Consider the following 18,564-nt stretch of genomic DNA (forward strand, 5'->3'; position numbering starts at 1 on the left):
TCCATTTATTTGTAGACAGAGTCTCATTAGCTCAGGCTGGCCTCAAATTTATTTTGTAGCCAAGGATGACCCTGAACTTTTGATATTCCACCTTTACCTCCTGAGTGCTGGGATGACAGGTGTGCACCACTATGCCTAGGTTTATGCAGTGCTAGGGATGGATCCCAGGGCTTTGTGCATGCTAGGCAAGCACTCTACCTACTGAGCCACATCTCCAGCTCCTCTTGTTCTCTAGAACCAACTTGATCTTGTCTTTGCTTCTGCAAAGGTCCATAGTGCCTTGCTGTTGACAACTCCTCAATGGAGATGTTCTTCATCACCTCTGAATTGACCTGGCATGAAGTTCCAGACTAGTTCTCCTTTCACACCTGCTGCCCCCCTCCACACATACACACATTCATTTTCCTCCATGTGGCTGTTATTGGTGTGGAGCCAAGTAATCTCCTGATCTTGTCTCCTGCAGCCAGCCTGCCTACATTTCTCTGTTCAATTACTGTCTCTGAGTTGAGGATTCTGTTTTCCCTCTCCTTGGAGCCCCTCACCTGAGGATGCAGTTACCACATAGGTGTAAGACTCAGGTGTAGGACTCACACCACAGCCCCAGCCAGGCTGGTTCCAGCTTTCCTCAACACTGCCAGATCTTGTACTGCTTACCTCCTAATGCTACCCCCTCTGGTCCCATGACCATGCCAACAGGCCAGGCCTCTGTGTCCCCAGCTGCCTTCTGCTCGCACAATGGACTGTGTGGCTTAAAGAACAAATCTGATTGTATCCCCTGATGCCTAAAGCCCCTTAATGACTTAGAACACACTAATAGCTTGACAGAGCTTAACAGTAAAGACCACGCCCTGGGTATGGCCTGTGCAGGAGGCCTGGTGCCTGGCATCTTGCCAGGGACACAAGTGCCTTGCTAACAAGTTCACAGAGCTCTTCCAGGCCTGTTTGGTACACAGAACTCATGGACTTGGGGAAGAGGGCCCTGGAATGGTCCTAGTGGGTTGGGCTCCCCAGGCTTGGAGCTTAAGCAGGCTTTTCAGCAAGTTTGACAAGAAACTCAGTGGGGCAGAATGGCTCTGCACTGTCCAGAATTTGCTCTTCCTGGTGAGGGTGGGGTGTCCATCTGTTCCCCTCCCCCATGGCCTCACCTCCTGCCCCATTCAATCTGGGCTCAGGGCCAGGTGCCCTAAGCTGGCAAGCCCTGGGGCACCTGGGTATCAGGAAAAAGGTACAAACCATGATGTGCAAAGAAGGGTTGTATTATAAGGGTGGTATGGGGGAGTGGCTGTGGAGAGGAATGGTGGGTCAGTCTTCCTTCAGACTCCCAAACACAGCAGCTGGCACACTCTGCTGCTCCAGTCGGACTTCTAAGGGGATGGAAGGTGAGAAGGAGTTGGTTACTATTCGGGGGGGGGGGGGGGGCTTGCCCTACCCTTGCTATTGTCCAGTCACTGACCGTTGGGCTCCAGATCCATCTCATCCTCATCTTCATCCTCACCCAGCTGGATCTCCTCAGGGTTGGCCTGCTGGGCCAGCTCTGCCAGCTCCTCCCGAGATGCATCACTCCTGAAGGTGGAAGGCCAAACTGCCTTAGTGGTGGGAATCCCAGCAGCCTCCCCAGAACCTATTATCCCCAAGTAGGACTGGGTTGTTCCCTTACTCCTGGTCCCAACTCTCACCTTACAAAGAAAATCTTGCTCTGGGCCCGAGAGGGCTGGTCTCGCTCTGCTTCAGCTGCTAGCTGTTCTGCACGCTGCTCCAAAAGTTTCATATCATCCATCCCGCTCTGCCCAGGGGCCAAGTCAGACACTGGGAGGCAGGAAGGAGGTCAAATCCCAGGCCCATCAAATTCCCCTGCCACCCTAGCTCTCAGGGAGTTTCTGGCTGTGGGTCCGAGAAATGATCCTAGGTGCTAACAAACCCAGGAGGCCCGGGGTGGATAGTAGGTGTTCTGGGATCCCATGTGGCCATGGCAGGGGAGAGGCTACAGTTGCTCACCAGTACCCGTGGCACTGCCTGACACCTTAAGCATCTGTGAGGCCATGAAGTTGACCTGTGTGTTGTATGTGGCTTGCACACTACGGCGGATTCGCAGCATCTCTCTGATGGTGTCTTCATTGCCATGCCGGACCTCAAAGTCTTTCCACGTTTGCCAGAATGCCCCAGTTGTCTGGGGTGGGGTGGCATATGGGTACAGTTGTGTGGATGAGCCAGGTTCCTGATAACAATATCCCTAATACCCATCTCCTTCCCCCCACTTCCCACCAAGAGCCAGACCTACCCGGGGGTCGCAGATCTGGGAGCAGAAGCTATAGATGGCCCGAGCACGGTCAATCTCTCCAAGCTTGCATTCCATGTCAGCAAACCGTAGACACATCTCACGGGCATGCTCATCAGATAGCACCTGGCACCATGGGGTCAGTGAGGGCAAGTGTGAGGCAAAGGCATTTCAAGAGAAGTCCAGACCACACCTACCATCCTTGGGCTTTCTGCTATCTCATGTGCAGTCTCTTTGGGATCCTTCTGCCTGCCTGGACCCCTTCATTTGCTCAGAAACCTCCAGTCCCCATATCCTGTCCTAGGCCTGGATGGTAGGAACCTCAATAGCCTTCTGGTAGATGCCACGGGTGTGGGTGACGCCATAGATCTCTGCGGCTCGCTTGATATAGATGTTGAACATGTCATATTGCTGGGCAGGCTCCACAGCCCTGGTGGCACGGTCATACACAGCCATGGCATGCCGGGCCAGGCCCCACTCCTCCTCCAGCTGTGCGTATAGCAGATACAGGGCTGCATAGGATGGGAACAGAGGTGTCATAGGCCAGCAGCTTGCCCTGCACTACCCACTCCCAGACCCTGGGGGAAAACTATAGCTTCCTCACTTTTAGCGTATTTGGGGGGGCAGCCATCCAAAGCCTGCTCGAAAAGGTCCCGTGCCCGCTCCAGTTTGCGGCCCCCATAGCGGGTGATGAACTTTGTCAAGTAGGTGCTCCAGATGTCAGACACATTGGGCCACTTAAACAGTGAGATGCCACGCTCATATGCCTGTTCCCAGAGAAGATGGGGTGAGAGAACAGAAGGTATGACCCCTGGCACTCAGATACCCTAAGCCAGTGTCTGCCAGGAGGCTGCCTAGGGCCCCTTCCTTGTCCATCCCTCCATCACAGCCAGTCAAGTACGCTACTGTGTCTCCACCATTTGTAAAAACACAAGGAAAGGGTGTCATACAACACACTAAGAACAGGGTCTGGAACCTCATTTGGGTGAAGGTAGGCAGTTCCAAATTTCTATCCTGGGAGAAGGCTCACACTTCTGTGCAAAGGCTAGGGACAAACCTACACACATGCATACTCTACACCTGTATATCTGCCTATGCCACACAAGCCCACACCCACTGGGGCAGGCCCTCACCTTCCTGCAGACCTACACTTCATTCCCTGAGTGGTGCACAAGGACAGTCACATACCCAGCATCCACATCTACTCCATCTCACCCATGTCTCCTCCCCACAATCATACACTGAGGTCCTAATACCTAGTACCCTAAGATAAGGCAATTGATTAAAATGAAGTCTTGGAGAGATGCTTCAGGGGTTAAAGGCACTTGCTTATAAAGGCTGGTTTGGGTTCAATTCCCCAGTATGTATGTACAACTAGATGCACAAAGTGGCACATGGGTCTGCAGCTTATTTGCAGTGACAGGAAGCCCTGTTATGCCCATTCTCTCTGCTTCTCTTTCTCTCAAATAAAAAAATTAAAAAAAAAAACAAATAAAATTAGATCTTTAGACCTAATCTGCCATGGTGGGTGGTCTTATTAAGAGATCACAGACTGCGGATGTTGCCTTGCTAGCACATATATGGGTTCTACTCCTAGCACTGCTAAAAGAAAACAATTGCTCCCTCCAATTCAACTAAAATTAAAAAGAGGAGATCAGGACACAGATAGGTACAGAGGATGACAGTGCGAGGAAAAGAGGGAATAAGCAAACCATGGGGGGAAACCAGCCCTGCCATCCCAACCTAAGACTTGCAGCCGCATTTGAGCCCCCACGGTACTTTCTGGAGCCAGGCCTTGGGCCTACCCCACCTTGAAGCTCTCTTCAAAGTACTTGTGCTCCTCCAAGAACATGGCATAATTGATGACAATCTGTGGTGTGGCTATGCGCAGATCCAGGATGCGGTCATACACGGCCTTAGTTGACTGTGGGGACAGGAACAGGTTAGGTGCAACTGGGACTGTGAACTGGCTTTTTGTCTCCTCCTGTATTCCCTTTGCCAATGGCAGCTGACCTGGAAGGTACCCAAGCTCTCCTCCAAGTCTGCAAGCATCGACCACACCTTCAGTGACTTGTATACACGGTTCTGCACAGGCTCTGAGCCATCAAAATACTCGGCTCGGCGGGCAGGCAGTGCAGTTGCCTTCTGTGGAGAGATGGCAGCAGAGATGGGATGCACTAAAAGGTGGTTCCTACCCTGTTGCATGCCCTGCAGCCCTGCCTACTCCCACACCAGGCTTGTCCTTACCCGCAGCAGCCGCAAAGCCTCATCATAATTCTCATGCCGGAGCTCCAGCTCCCCGCATTGGCACCACACACTTGCCAGGTCATCAACCTGCTTGAAGTTCACTTTGGTGGCCTTCTCCAGGATGACACGGGCCTGGATTAATGGGCAGAGGCTGGGCTGAAGTCCTGCTGCCTGGGCCACCCTACCATGATGAACACACACGTACACAAATGTGCATACAAATGTGACCATGCACACACCAGTGAGACTTACATCGTCCAGCTGCCCATTGTCCTCATAAAACTTGGCAAATGCGACCCACAGGGTGTGTGGCTTCCCTGTGGCCTTGAAGGGGTCCACTGTCTGTACAGCCTCTGTGTATGTGTTGATGATCTGGTGTGGCAAGGTCAAGGTTAGTCTGGACAGACAAAGGGTTGTGGTTGCAAGGGGCAAGAAGGGTTGGAGGACCATCACATACTTCCCGGGGATGGCCCTGATGCAGGGCCACACGTTTGTGCCACTCATGGACGTGGTGTGGGTTCTGACGCAGCAGAACGCTGTTGAGGAGCAGTGGCCGTCGGCTGATAAGCTGCTCAAAGCGGGCCAGGCGTAGCTCAAGATCCACGTCATCTGGGAGCCACAAACATATTCATGAGGCTATGGAATTGGGGCTGATGGCACCAGCCTGTGACCACTTCTGTCCCCTATTCTCCTTCCCTCCCAGTTCTCCACCCAGTGATGTGGGCCTTAAAGACCCTGGCTGACCACCCTGGATCCAACTGCAGCCCTTCTGCCCAGCCAGGTTCAAGCCTACACCTAAGAAGTGTGTCACCAATTGTGGCTAACTCAAGAACCACCCAAATCCACTGTCCACCCAGTCTCCCTCCTGTCAGCCCTTCTCCCATTCTAGCCACTTGATTCTCCATTCACAGCTCCAGCCCAGGTCCCCATAACTCACCCTCCTCCTCCCGTCCCAGCTCAGATGTGGTCTCCATCTTAGCCGCAATCATACTCTCTTCAAATTGAGCATAGCTGTCAAATACCTGTGTGAAGTCCCGCACGGTCATCACAGTGCGGATGGCCTCCTCATACACATCCCGGGCCTGTGGGGACAAAGTGAAGAGGAATGGCATGAGAACCCACCCACAGCGACAAAATGCACTGCTCTCAGCTCTTGTTTCAAACTGCAATCTACACAGAACTTTCTGCCCCAACATCTACAGGCTAACAGTGCCAAGAATGGAATGGAGCCAGGCTAATTGTGGGAGCCTCAGGATCACCTGACAGCTCTTTGTACAGTTACCTCAAGACTATGTAAGTGTAAAGCACTTGGCACCCAGTAAGACCCAGCAATGTTCCTTCTCTTGCAAAACCACTCCAGCGCATGTGTAACTAGCTACTTCTTCCTCCTGGAAGGAGGAAGGCTCATGAAACTCAAAAAGTAAAAGAAACTTATAAGGCTCAGAGAGTTGCTGAAACTTACAAGTTTCACAAGGCTGTCAAGGTTATAGATGCAGCAAACAATTGGGGGGGGGGGGAGAGAGCACAAGCATATCCATGGAGCTGCCTACAAGTTGTGCAGAGCCCCTGGGATACAGCTTTTGTGAGTCATCACCCATATTGGGATGGGTTCTTTTTGGTGATGCAGCTGCCTTTCAGTCACCCATGTTCCTGTAAGAAATCCCAATAGATTTAGTGGTTCACTATGCTAGATGGGTGAAACTATTTCTTTGGTCTGTTGTCAGTGCCCTAAGGTGAAGTAAGCAAACATTTGTTCCTATCTCCCTAGAAAGTCATAAAACATGCAAACAAGTATCATACACAGTATGTATGCACTGGTGTTCTTTCCACACACTGTGTCTGAGGTGTTGGAGGGAAAGCTGCCCCACAGCTAGGGCCTGGGTGCCCACCATGTACCTTCTCAAAGTGGCCACTGCGGATGTAGTAGTCTGCCAGTGAGCACCAGAGCTTGCCCAGCTGGTCAGTGAAGCGGGTAAGCCCTCCACGGATGATGGCATCCACGTTGAGGGATTGTACCTTGTCTGGGTTCTGGGAGATGAGGTCGCACAGCTCATGCCACAGCTACAGGGTATAGGGTGTGTAGAGGACATCTCAGTCTCTTTTCCAGAGGGAAGGAGGAAGCATCTTACCCAGCCCCATTTCCCCCAAGGCCTACCTGGTAGTTGGACTTGCCAGCCTTAGATACAAAGCGCTCATCATTCACCACAGTGGCCAGGCGCTGTGCAGCCTCATCCAGGCGGTCACTTGACTTGAGGTACTCGATGTACTCCTCAGCACTCTCGGGACTCAGCTGGGGAACACCCACCCCTCGAGAAGTGAGTAGGCTGCAGAGCTACATCTCCCTCCTGACTCAGTGACTTCAGGTCCCCTACCACCTACCCATTCACAGACCTGGATAACAGCCATTGCTGACACTGCCTCAGTTTCACAGTAAGTCCATCCTCAGGCCTTGGTTCAGCCAAGATACTATGGGTCTAGTCTTGACTACAGTAGTCTAGCCTGTTTCCCATGGGTCTAGCCTCAGTCCTGATTGGTCTAGACTCAGCCCTTTTGTTTTTGTCTTGATGTCCCTGGGCCAACCCTAGTTCTGACTCCAATAGTAAGGCCAGGACCTGCTTCTATCACAAGCCATCAAACAGCACTGAGCTAAGGGATGCACCATAATAGCAATCACAATCTGAGTTGTGCTACTCCACATAGCTACATTGTGCTACTCCACACTGCCTGGTACACATACCTATTGTTCACATTTTATTCCTGTCCTTCACCGCAGCTGAATTTGTACTCTGGTTCATGCAATCAGGACATATGTACCTGTCTAGTCAGTAAGACTGAAAGTTCTGTGCAGGTGATAACTGTTCTATGCACACTTACCCTAACACTTGTCTGTTTGTTATGGATCAGGTACTAGTAAATGACTTGGACAATAAATGAATCACAGATCTGGGAAGATGGCTCAGTCAGTTAAGTGCTTGCCTTGCAAGCACAAGGACTGGAGTTTGATCCTCAGTACCCATGTACCTGAGGAACAGGTTGTCCTCTGGCCTCCACATGCATATGCACATATGTACATGTAAACCTATGCACACACATGTGCCCAAAAACACATGGACACACACATACATTGCACAAGCCCCCCCACCCCCAAAAAAGAGAGCCAGTTGTGGTAGTCCATACTGGTAGGAAATGCTGAAGAGGTGGAGGCAGGAGGATCAGGAGTTCGAGGCCATCCTGGGCTACACATAAAAAAAAAAAAAAAAAAAAGAACTCACAAACAAAACCTATGCACCCTGAGCAGTTTCTCCTTGCAGCCTGTCTATTGGGTAACATCCTGCATGGGACCAAGTGTTCCAATAAGGCGAGACCTGGAAAATAACTTGGGAAACTGGCTCACCTAACACTCACCTTGAGGAAACGCCGGTAGCCTCGAACAGCAGTCTCAGGCAATGGGTGGGAGCGCAGAAAACGCAGGTACAGTGGCCAAATACGAGAGTGCTGTGTGATAGGTAGAGCCCGGAGGGCACGGTCAAAGGTGCGGCGTGTATGTGTGACACGTCCCTGGTCCATGAGGAACTGGCAGTAGTCAAGCCACAGACGGGGCATCTGGAAGTGTGGTGAGTGATGGCTAAGTCTGAGCCAACGGCTGCATGGTCTGGCCACAGACACTCAATGTCTATGGCTTAGCCATATGTGGGATATAAAGGTAGCAGGATCCAGAGCTCCTGACTCAAGGGCTAAACCCACCTCAAAGTTTTACATACAGAGGTGTCAGGTCTCTAATCCTCTGTCTCTGCCATGCTGAGCCCAGAACCCTTTCTTCACCCATATCCTCACAAATCCTGCTGTCCAGCTCCCTACCTTGTGCATAAATACAAAAGCCCTCTCATGGCAGTTGTTGACATCTTCATAGGCGGGGTCAGTCACACAGCGATGCTTTACCTGTGCTCGGCGTGCCTTCAAGTAACGATACCACAGTTTGTAGCTGGGGAATAGGAGGAAACGGACATTGATGGATTATGAACCCCTAGAATCCCTCCTCCTGCTATAGAAGAGAACTGTGGGGAGAAAGGGACTGAAGAAGAATGACAAGTCCGAGGAAGACTGAAAAAAGTGGGACATCAGGGAGGTATATGACCTGTCAGAGGCTGTATCTTGATGGCAAAATACAAAGCAATCACTTGAAACCTAATGCCAATGGTGTTATGTTGGACCAGGAGGGGTGGGAGTTGGTGGGCAGAAAGCAAGGACTATTCATACCTGCAAGGCAGCAGTTTGAGTGCCCGCTCATATAGCTGATTGAGCCGGGGCTTTGGAGCCCCCTGCTTGAACTCAATGTAGCGGAGCCAGCATTTGACAGAGAACTGGTTTCGCATGATTTCTTCCTCATAGGGAAGGTCCTCTTCCTCCTGGCAGAACCAAGACATGGGAAGAAGGGAGATCTATCCTCAGAGCTTGAATGCAGTCCCACCTCACTACTAGCGCTTAAACCTACTCTAGGAGCCTCCTAAGATCTCAGGCCTCCATCAGATGTGGTAGAGCACGTTTGTAATCTCAGCACTCAGGAGACAGAGGCAGGAGTATTGTTGCAAGTCTGAGGCCAGCCTGTTTTACATAGTGAGTTCCTGGCCAGCCAAGGCTATATAGTAAGATTTTTGTCTCAAAAAATGAAACAAAAACAAAACAAGGTCTGGGGAGATAGCCCAGCCAGTAAAGTGCTTTCCTTGCAAGCATGAGGACCTGAATTCAATTCCTAAGACCCACATTTTAAAAAGCCAGGTCTGGGCTGGATGGCTCAGCAGTTAAGGTACTTGTCTGCAAAGCCTAGGGACCCAAGTCCAATTCCCCAGCACCCATGTAAAGCCAAATGCACAAGATGGCACATGTATCTGGAGTTCATCTGCAGTGGCTAGAGGCCATCAGTCACTCATTCATTCATTTATTCTCTCTCTTTCCCTGCCTCTCACTCTCTCTCAAAAAGTACAAAAATAAAAATAAATAAATAAAATCCAGGTTTGGTGGTACATGCCTGGAATCTCAGTGCTGGGAAGGTGAAGACAGGCAGAACCCTGGGGATCAGTGGCTAGCCAGTCTGGCTTAATTGGTGAGCTACAGGGTGAAGGTAGGGGCTGCAGAACGGCCACTGAGTTCAGACCCCTATCAGCCATGTAAAATCCTGGGTATGGTGGCACTCACCTATAATCCCAGTGTGGGGGTGGTAGAGACATTAGGGTATCTTGGGTTTGTTAGTTCGCTAGCTAATCTGTGAGCTCTGGGTTGAGTGAGATACTCTGTCTCAAAAAGTAAGGTGGAGCTGGGCATGGTGGCACACGCCTTTAATCCCAATGCTGGGGAGGTACAGGTAGAAGGATCAATGTGAGGCCACCCTGAGACTACATAGTAAATTTCAGGTCAGCCTGGGATAGAGTGAGACCCTATCTCGGAAAAACAACAACAAAAAAAAACAACAACAAAAGTAAGGTAGAGATGGGTGTGTTGACACACTCTTAGTCCCAGCATTTGGAAGGCTCAGGTAGGAGGATCACTGTGAGTTTGAGGCCAGCAGCCTGGGGCTACAGAGTGAGTTCCAGGTCATCCTTGGCTAAAGACCCTACCTTGAAAAAATAAGTCAAGTGGAAAGTAATCAAGTAAGACAGTGACATTAAGCTCTAGCCTTTCTGTGCACACACTCGCATATACATCCATCCATACATGCACCTACATACATTCACACAAATATAACCATGCAAAAAAAAAGTGGGCAATGTAAGAGGAACATCTAAGGTGTTCCGGCCTCCACATGTATGCACATCTAAGTGCATACATGCCTGCACATATGTGCACTTACACACCCACCCACCCCCCACAAAAGGTCTGGGAGCTACTGACACTGTCAAAGCCAGGTCACCCAGACACCAGGATAATAATGCAGAGCTCTTCCTCTCAATCTGACCCAGATAATGAAACCATTACCCAGACATCAAGCACTGGCTCTGCAAATCTCACTGCCTACTCTATGGTCCCAATCCTTAAGAGTTTTAAAATACCAGATCCCTGGTCCAGGCACCAGGCTTATGCTCTGGGCATCAAGTCTTACCTCCTTAGGACATACCTCCTCCCAGACACCAGCTCTTTAGCCGGTTACATACCCACTGTCAGCATTTAACTTATCTTCATCCCAATCCCAGGTGATCAATTATTTACCTCAGTCACCTGGACTCTGAAGTTCAGACAGCAAATTTCTGGCCCCTCAAGATACCAATAACCCTAATCTAGCTCAACTCTGCCCCAGAACTTACAAGCGGGGCTTTATTTTAGCAGGAGCAGAATGTAGTGTCCAGCCTCTACTCCAAACCTCTACTTCAGACATCAAGTTTTCAGTTTTTTAGGATTTCACTAGTCATCACCCAACAAGCTCTACACCTTCAATTCTTTTCTTCATGATTCAGGGTTTTTGTAACCCTGGGCATCAAGCACTTAACCACAAACCAGAACCTTAATCTGATTTACTATGTTTTTATCTGTCAAACTCGTGTGATTTTTCTCCTCTCCCATTCTCCTTGACTTCTCACTTCCACACTTGGCTACAGACTTCAGGCTCTTAACTCCGACAACAGCTCCTGATACCTTTATTCGAGGCCATGCCGGTATGGCTATTAACTAGATAGCTTTTGGGTTATTAGGGTCCCCCAGGTCTTGGGCAGGCACAATTTTAGCCTATATCCTCCAAGTTGTTCAGGATTCGATCCCCCAGAACAATCCAGGTTTCGATTCCCCTCACGTGAGTCACCCTTGGTTCTTCCGCGGACTTACAAAGACAAGGTCCTGTCGCTCAGACCGCTGAACTCGCGCCATAACCACCATTTTTCTGGCTCCCCCGGTACCGATGAGAGTCGCGCGCTAATGACGTGAAGTCCCTAGGCCCGCCCCTCCGGTTCAGCTCTTTTTCCTATTGGTTGCACTATACTGGATTGCTACTTTCGCATAGATAACGTCGTGATAAACAGCAGGGCAGAGACGCTCGAACATTGCGTCCTCCATGGCCAATCAGCCTCAGCAATGGTGCTAAGAATCACCAATGCGTTGCTATGTTGTTAGAAGGTCAGTTTTGGGCGGAAGTGGCTTTGTAGACGTAGAGCTGCGAAATGGGGGTGAAGCTGGAAGTGTTTCGGGTCAGTGGAGTGGTTTGGACGGGGATATTCCAGAATTTGAGAAAAGGCTTTAAAAGGGGAGAGATGCAAAGAGAGGGACGCTCCAGAGAATTAACTTGAGACGGACGAGACTTACAGTTGGAAACCCAGAAGAAGGGCGGTAGATGTAGGAACTCCAAATGGAGGGACAACGTTTAGGGAACTTAAGGTTGCTGATTTGAGGAAGTGCTTTCGAGAGGAGTGAGCTGGAAAGGGGGTTCAAGGAAAGGAGCAGAAGATCTTGGGGAGCCTTCATGGTGTGTGCTTCTGTGGGGAGTTGTAGGAGAGTAGAGTTCAAGAAAAGCCCCAGGGTTGTGGATGCTCCAGGGATCATACGGGGGTGGACGATCATGAGGTCACAAGGAAATTGCCTTTGTAGGAGCATTGTTTGTGCTGCTGATGTCTGTGTGTGCACGCGTTTCTTTCTTTTTTATTTCGAGGTAGGGTCTCACTCTAGCTCAAGCTGACCTGGAATTCACTATGTAGTGCCAGGGTGGCCTCGAACTCACGGCAATCCTCCTACCTTTGCTTCCCGAGTGCTGGAATTAAAGGCGTGCGCCACCACGCCTAGCTTTGCACACAGGGTTTTTTTTTTTTTTTAAATATTTTTTGTTCATTTTTTATTTATTTATTTGAGAGTGACAGACAGAGAGAAAGACAGATAGAGGGAGAGAGAGAGAATGGGCGCGCCAGGGCTTCCAGCCACTGCAAACGAACTCCAGACGCATGCGCCCCCTTGTGCATCTGGCTAACGTGGGACCTGGGGAACTGAGCCTCGAACCGGGGTCCTTAGGCTTCACAGGCAAGCGCTTAACCGCTAAGCCATCTCTCCAGCCCCAGGGTTTTTTTTTAAATGTGTATGTGCACCTGTGCGCCTGATGTATGTACGTGTACATACAGAAGCCAGAGGAAGACAGCGAGGGTCTACCTCTGTTGCTCTTCTGCCTTACTTCCCTGAGACACTTGAAGCTATTTTTTGGTTAGACAGGCTAGCTAGTAAGTCCCAGAGGTCCTCCTGTCACTGCCTCCCTTGTCATTGGGGTCATAGGCATGTGCTGTCATGTTCTGCTTAAAACAACAACACCTTTTATTATTTTTTTATTGACAACTTATATAATTATAGACAATAAACCATGGTAATCCCTCCCACATTCCCCTCTCAATCAGTCTCTTTTTTTGATGTCATTCTTTTCGTGTTCTTTTTTTAAAAACATAATGTATTTACTAGAGAGAGAGAGAGAGAGAGAGAGGCAGGCAGGTAGATAATTAGCTTGTCAGGACCTCTAACCACTGCAAACGAATTCCAGGCACATCTACCACCTTGTGCATCTGGCTTATGTGAGTACTGGAAAATCAAACCTAGGGCCTTAGGCTTCACAGACCTTAACCACTAAACCATCTCTTCAGCCCATGTTCTACTTTTTCTGTGGATCAAATTCAGGCCCTCATACTTGTGTAGCAAGTGAACCATCTCCCTAGCCCCATGTTTCTTTAAAAGACTTGGAAGGGGGCTACTAAAAATAGTGGGCCAAGCTTTTGTTCCCCTGGTGGGAATTACAGCGTGTACCAGTTTCCCTGGTGGAGTGGTTCTGCAGATGTGCTCCTGGGCTGTGTAGGAGGAGGTGTCTGTCTTCCACCCTCTTCAGCACATTTCATATGTTGCTTGGGGTGGTGACAGTTCCAGTTTCTGTTTTTCCATCCTTACCTTTCTAGATGACCCTCTACCTCACTTTTCCTGTGGCTATGTTCTGGATCTCCAATCAGGCCGAGTGGTTTGAGGATTATGTTATCCAACGCAAGGTGGGCATCAGGAGAGTGCTTACTGGGTCATTCTAAAGGAGTTACACGGGGGAGGAGGCACCAACCTGCTGCTGGGGATCATTGTCTACCTCCAAGGCCAACTATACTTTGGGTTTGAGGCTCTTAATATTCCTGGCTTGTTTCCTCATTTATGACTTTGTTCCTACAGAGGGAGCTATGGCCACCAGAAAAGGAGAGTCAGGTAAGTCACTTACTCTTCCTCCCAACAGATAGATGGATTGGAACTAGGTCACTTTCACCACAATAGGTTTGGAAGGAAAATTTCATCCTCAGTTATGAGTAGGAAACCCTAAGCAGAGATGGGCATGATGGCACACATCTGTAATCTCATCACTCAGAGGCAGAGATAGGAGAACTGTGAGTTTGAGGCAAGTCTTGGCTGTATAGAAAAACCCTGTCATAAATGAGTGAGGATGTGCCTCAAATGATATAGTGCCTGGCTAGCATTCACAAAACTCTAGGTTCCATCCCCAGTACTGCATAAACTGGGTATGCTAAGGCATGCCTGTAATCTCAGCATTGTGAGGAGGTGGAGGCAGGAGGATCAGAATTTCAAGTTAATCTTCAACTATGTAGGAAATTTGAGTCAGTCTGAGCTATAGGAGACACTCTCAAAAAAAAAAAAAAAGAAAGAAAAGTAAAAAGAAAATCATGTTGTTTGACTCAGTATTACTACTTGGAGCTGTGGGTTTAGTTCAGGTGGTAGAGTACTTGCCTAGCATCCATAAGGCCCTGGGTTTGATCTCCATCCTGTAAACTGGGCATGGTGACAGGTATCCCAGCTTTCAGGAGATGGAGGCAAGAGGGTCAGAATTTCAAGGTTATCCTCAGCTACATAGAGTTGGAGGCCTGCCTGGGCTAATCATACACTGTCCCTGTCTCAGAGACAGGAGGAAGAAGCAGAAGGTTGAGTGAAAAAGACAGACAGACATAGGGACAAATGGTTTCCTATATTAACTTCTCCCAGGATGAAGCTGATCTCACTTGCATGCTGGTTGTAATTGGTATTTAATTGGCCAATGTAAACATTAAACTCTCAAGCCAACTCTCAAGAGGGAGGGTAGTGGGAGAGAGTCCAGGTGCTGAGGTGTGCGCCCCTCCTTTGTTTCCATCTCGCTTCCTTCCCCACCCTCAGCGCCAGGACCTTGAAGAATTAAAACTGAAGATACGGAAGCAGCGTGAAGAGAGAGTCTTTCGAGCTGCCCAACAGAGCTCCTGAGATCTTCACTTGAGTCCTGGCCCTTCCCCGCCCCCCCCCCCATGAAATAATACAGGTTCAGTTTCTTGTTACTTATAGGAATATTTTATTGTCTGCTTTTGGGGGACCCAGTGGGGACCCAGTATGGCTCAGACCCTTAGGGGGCTTGTGTCTGAGGCTGAGGGCTGCTGTTCCTTCGGAAGTTGAGTGCAGCAGGGTCTTGAGGAGTGAGCAGGGGTTGAGGGCTGAGGGTCCCAGGGCGTCTCTGCATTCCATCCTGTGGATGAAGAAGGGGCCAGAGGTAACACAGACATTGCAGAGAGGGTGCAGATGGGAATCAGTGTCCCATTTCCTAGTGTGTGTCTCTCCTCCCCTTTGTTTCCAGAGAGCATTCCTCTGTGTTTGTCTTCATCTGCCACTTTGGGTGGTGTTTGCATGTGAGATGGTGTATATTGAGGCTCTTACTGTGGTCTCTATCAGAACCCAAACTTTCCATGCATGCCTGTTATGCTAGTGTGGATGGAAGAGGAAGAGGTATCACCACAAGTTCAAAGCCAGCTTGGTCTACATAGTTCAAAACAACAACAATAAAACAGGCTGGGACCAGGAGCCAAGTGTGGTGGCACACACCTTTAATTCCCAGGTGGAGATAGGATTGCTGTGAGTTCAAGGCCACCCTGAGAGACTACATAGTGAATTCCAGGTCAGCCTGGGCTACAGTGAGACCCTATCTCAGAAAAACAAAACAAAACAACAACAAAACAAAAAGCAGGCTGGGTGGAGGGAGAGTGCTTGCTGAGGACTTAAGGACTTTAGTTCAATCCTTAGCACTCACATAAAAAGCCACACATATCTGTAAGCCCGGCACTGGGGTGGGGGTAGGAGTTGGGGGCAGGTGGAAACAGGATCTTTGGGGCCTCTCTTCTCTCTCTGAAAGCTGGTGAGCTCCGGGTTCAGTGAGATACTCTCTCAGGGAGGAAGATAAGACAGAAGACAACAACAGAAGCAACAAATGAGGACACCCATGTCTTCCTCTGGCCTGTGTGTACACATGAGGTCTATGCAACCTGTACATACATCACACACAACACACACACATGAGACAGGGTTGGTGATACAGCTCAGCTGGTGGAGTGCTTGCCTAGCATGCATTAAGTTAAGCCTTGGACTTGATCCCAAGCACTGCACAAATGGGTGTGATGATGTAATCCCTGCACTCAGGAGATGGAGGTAGAAGGATCAGAAGCTGAAGGTCATCCTTCAGTTTGTACACTCTATAGTGAGTCGGATGCCAGCCTAGGATACATGAGATATGCCTGTCTCAGAAACAAAGAAACCTCAAGGAAGCAAAAACAACCCAGGCTTTGTGTGACTACTGGGATGCATAGATATGTTTATTTTGTGACCACTTCCTGAAATGTCACCCCAGGAAAGGGGACTATTTTCTCCTTCTCCAAAACTTACAACCATGAGAACAGAAGCTACAATCATGTGAGCAAAACCACAGGCATGGGGGCAGGAGCTAGTCATGGTTCTAACACTACCATAGCCCTGGTGTGACATTAAGCCCCCCTCAGCTCCATCTTGTGCCTTGGTCTTTAAGACTGAATTCAGGACAGGTGTTGAACAAATGTACAGATAGGAGTGCCATTCTATCTAGGGTTAGAAACTACAACTGGAAGTTGTCTTCCCCAGCACTGTCCAGATGTCACATACCTTGGGACCGATAGGCTGGAAGCCAGGAAGGGCATTGATGGTCACACGTTGGTCATCCATACGGCGGCCTTGAGTGCTGGCCAACATGTCCATAAGACTGTCCATCTCAGGCACCGGAGCATCCTCTGCATGAAACGGAGGCATTTAAATGTGAACACAGACTCCAGAGGAGTCCAGCATGATCTCTGGACCTCAAGACCCCCAAGCTTCCCAGAAGCCCCTCCATCCCAACCCCATTTGCCTCCACCTCTCCATGCAAGTACTCCCATGCCCAAGCTCACGGTTCTCAGCGGTCTGGCCAGACCCAGCCTGCAGTGAACAGCGTTGCTCCTCCATACGATTGCTCTGCATGTGGCTCAGCAGGTTGAAGAAGCCTTCCTGGTCTGGTGAGCCTGCCTAGGGACAAACACAATTAGTCCAGTTGAGGACTACTCTCCTGTGTTTTTCCAGCCACCCCAGCTCCCATCCAGACCCAGGCCTGCCTCCAGTCTCCCTCAGCTCTCACCATGCTCTTCACGGATTTCTGTGTGTGTGTGTCCTTCTTAATCTGGGCCCCCACCCTAGGGGTCCCAGCCAGCAGCACTAGTTCACGTGATACTGCCTCAGGAGAGAGGCTGTCGTGACTGTCCCACCGCTGTCCTAGATTGGGGCCTGATGGGTTGACCTGGGGCCTGGCCCATAAACCAGGGAAGTAGGGTCCAGCCAAGGAATATCCCATCTCCTGGGTCAACACCAAGTACCCCATAATTTGTCTTGTGCCCTGGCAGGATGCTCATACCCTGTGCCCACCAGCACCTCTCTGCTATTGTATCTAGGTCAGGTGACCCCAGAGACTCACTTGCTAATTAGGTGCCCTACAAATGAACTGGTCCTGTCAGTCATGGGTAGTAAGAACTCAAGGAGCTGGGGGTGGCTTAGAACAGAGTCCTCTTACCTTGTCCAGGGGTGTTGAGCACCCTTCTCCCTTTTGCTGTTCCATCATGTCTCTTTTCACACTCTACTTATCTGCTAGCCTTTGAGGGGGCCCCACACCAGAGAAGGCCTTTTAAATAGCCAGGATGTGTGTGAGGGGGGGTTAGATATACTCCCCTACCCCAAATCCCCAGCTCATATCCCATCTGCTCCCACCCAAGCTTAAGCTCCATAAAGATGATCTCTCAATAATTATTCTGACTGATGCTGGTTTGGGCATAAGTATGGGGGCAGGGCACCCAGCCACACTCACCAGGTTTTGGGATTCTCAGGTGGAGTGTGGAAGATGCCAGCACAGTGTTGGGGAAGATGGGCCTTTGGGCTCATGCTACTGAAGGGAGCTGGAACCCAAGACCCCTTCCCCCTCCCTTTCTTCTTGTATCCTAAAAAGGCATGCTTAGCCTATCTGGTGTCTGCTAGCTCACGTTTGATTACCCAGCATCCATGTAAAACTGGACACAAAGTAGTACATGTGTCTGGTATTCATTTACAGCAGCAAGAAACCCTGGCTCCAGTGTGTACACACAAGCACATGCAAGTAAATAAAACAAAAAATAAACACTGAGCTGGAGAGATGGTTTAGCAGTTAAGGCGCTTGCCTGTGAAGCCTAAGGACCCAGGTTCATTTTCCCAGTACTCATGTAAGCCAGATACACATGGTGGCACATGCGTCTGAAGGTCATCTGCAGTGGCTAGAGGTCCTGGCATGCCTTTCTCTCTCTTCTCTCTTTCTCAAACAAACAAAAAAATTGTTTAAAAATTTTTTTTGGTTTTTTTCGAGGTAGGTTCTCGCTCTCTAGCCCAGGCAGACCTGGGATTCATTATGTAGTCTCAGGGTGGCCTCATGGCAATCCACCTACCTCTGCCTCCTGAGTGCTGGAATTAAAGGCTTGCCCCACCATGCCTGGCTCCACCCTTTTTTTGTTTGTTTATTGTTATTTATTTATTTGAGAGTGATAGAGAAAGAGAAAGAGGCAGATATATATATATAGAGAGAATGGGCACACCAGGGCCTCCAGCCACTGCAAATGAACTCCAGATGCATGCACCTCCTTGTGCATCTGGCTAATGTGGGTCCTGGATAATCAAGTCTCAAACCTGGGACCTTAGGCTTCACAGACAAATGCTTAACTGCTAAGCCATCTCTC

The 18,564-nt window shown here is 49.6% G+C and overlaps 3 protein-coding genes across 3 annotated transcripts; 1 reads left to right on the plus strand and 2 right to left on the minus strand.

Moving 5' to 3' along the window:
• Window positions 1–1,240: 1,240 nt before the first annotated feature.
• Window positions 1,241–11,404, minus strand: Xab2 (XPA binding protein 2). The gene is made up of 19 exons (XM_045150831.1): window positions 11,333–11,404; window positions 8,780–8,928; window positions 8,381–8,504; window positions 7,928–8,125; window positions 6,678–6,812; window positions 6,419–6,583; window positions 5,460–5,604; window positions 4,980–5,131; window positions 4,775–4,894; window positions 4,523–4,654; window positions 4,289–4,420; window positions 4,086–4,199; window positions 2,880–3,042; window positions 2,597–2,787; window positions 2,279–2,401; window positions 1,996–2,167; window positions 1,677–1,806; window positions 1,454–1,563; window positions 1,241–1,364 (listed from the first exon to the last, which is right to left on the minus strand). Exons 1-19 carry the CDS (start codon window positions 11,381–11,383, stop codon window positions 1,303–1,305), a joined length of 2,568 nt encoding a protein of 855 aa, XP_045006766.1. The 5' UTR covers window positions 11,384–11,404; the 3' UTR covers window positions 1,241–1,302.
• Window positions 11,405–11,629: 225 nt separating this feature from the next.
• LOC101597513 (protein PET100 homolog, mitochondrial) lies at window positions 11,630–14,820 on the plus strand. Its single transcript, XM_004661742.2, has 4 exons — window positions 11,630–11,691; window positions 13,423–13,509; window positions 13,679–13,711; window positions 14,666–14,820. The coding sequence occupies exons 1-4, from the start codon at window positions 11,665–11,667 to the stop codon at window positions 14,747–14,749; spliced, it is 231 nt and encodes a 76-aa protein (XP_004661799.1). The 5' UTR covers window positions 11,630–11,664; the 3' UTR covers window positions 14,750–14,820.
• A 65-nt stretch (window positions 14,821–14,885) lies between these two features.
• On the minus strand, window positions 14,886–16,834 carry Pcp2 (Purkinje cell protein 2). The gene is made up of 3 exons (XM_045150324.1): window positions 16,726–16,834; window positions 16,445–16,572; window positions 14,886–15,005 (listed from the first exon to the last, which is right to left on the minus strand). Exons 1-3 carry the CDS (start codon window positions 16,793–16,795, stop codon window positions 14,886–14,888), a joined length of 318 nt encoding a protein of 105 aa, XP_045006259.1. The 5' UTR covers window positions 16,796–16,834.
• Between the last annotated feature and the right edge of the window lie 1,730 nt (window positions 16,835–18,564).

The sequence above is a fragment of the Jaculus jaculus genome, chromosome 5 (genome assembly GCF_020740685.1).
Source record: "Jaculus jaculus isolate mJacJac1 chromosome 5, mJacJac1.mat.Y.cur, whole genome shotgun sequence".
Taxonomy (NCBI): domain Eukaryota; kingdom Metazoa; phylum Chordata; class Mammalia; order Rodentia; family Dipodidae; genus Jaculus; species Jaculus jaculus.

What these genes read in the sequence shown, in the direction of transcription:
- Xab2 (XM_045150831.1), bottom strand. Translation starts at nt 11,383, where the DNA reads ATGGTGGTTATGGCGCGAGTTCAGCGGTCTGAGCGACAGGACCTTGTC. An exon ending in ATCAGGGCCATCCCCGGGAA is followed by an intron (nt 4,895 to 4,979) that starts GTATGTGATGGT and finishes TTGCCACACCAG; the next exon opens with ATCATCAACACATACACAGA. An exon ending in AGGCTTTGCGGCTGCTGCGG is followed by an intron (nt 4,421 to 4,522) that starts GTAAGGACAAGC and finishes ATCTCTCCACAG; the next exon opens with AAGGCAACTGCACTGCCTGC.
- LOC101597513 (XM_004661742.2), top strand. Translation starts at nt 11,665, where the DNA reads ATGGGGGTGAAGCTGGAAGTGTTTCGG. An exon ending in TGAAGCTGGAAGTGTTTCGG is followed by an intron (nt 11,692 to 13,422) that starts GTCAGTGGAGTG and finishes TTACCTTTCTAG; the next exon opens with ATGACCCTCTACCTCACTTT. An exon ending in CACCAGAAAAGGAGAGTCAG is followed by an intron (nt 13,712 to 14,665) that starts GTAAGTCACTTA and finishes CCCCACCCTCAG; the next exon opens with CGCCAGGACCTTGAAGAATT.
- Pcp2 (XM_045150324.1), bottom strand. Translation starts at nt 16,795, where the DNA reads ATGCAGAGCAATCGTATGGAGGAGCAACGCTGTTCACTGCAGGCTGGG. An exon ending in TGGCCAGACCGCTGAGAACC is followed by an intron (nt 16,573 to 16,725) that starts GTGAGCTTGGGC and finishes CTCCGTTTCATG; the next exon opens with CAGAGGATGCTCCGGTGCCT. An exon ending in TCCAGCCTATCGGTCCCAAG is followed by an intron (nt 15,006 to 16,444) that starts GTATGTGACATC and finishes CTTCATCCACAG; the next exon opens with GATGGAATGCAGAGACGCCC.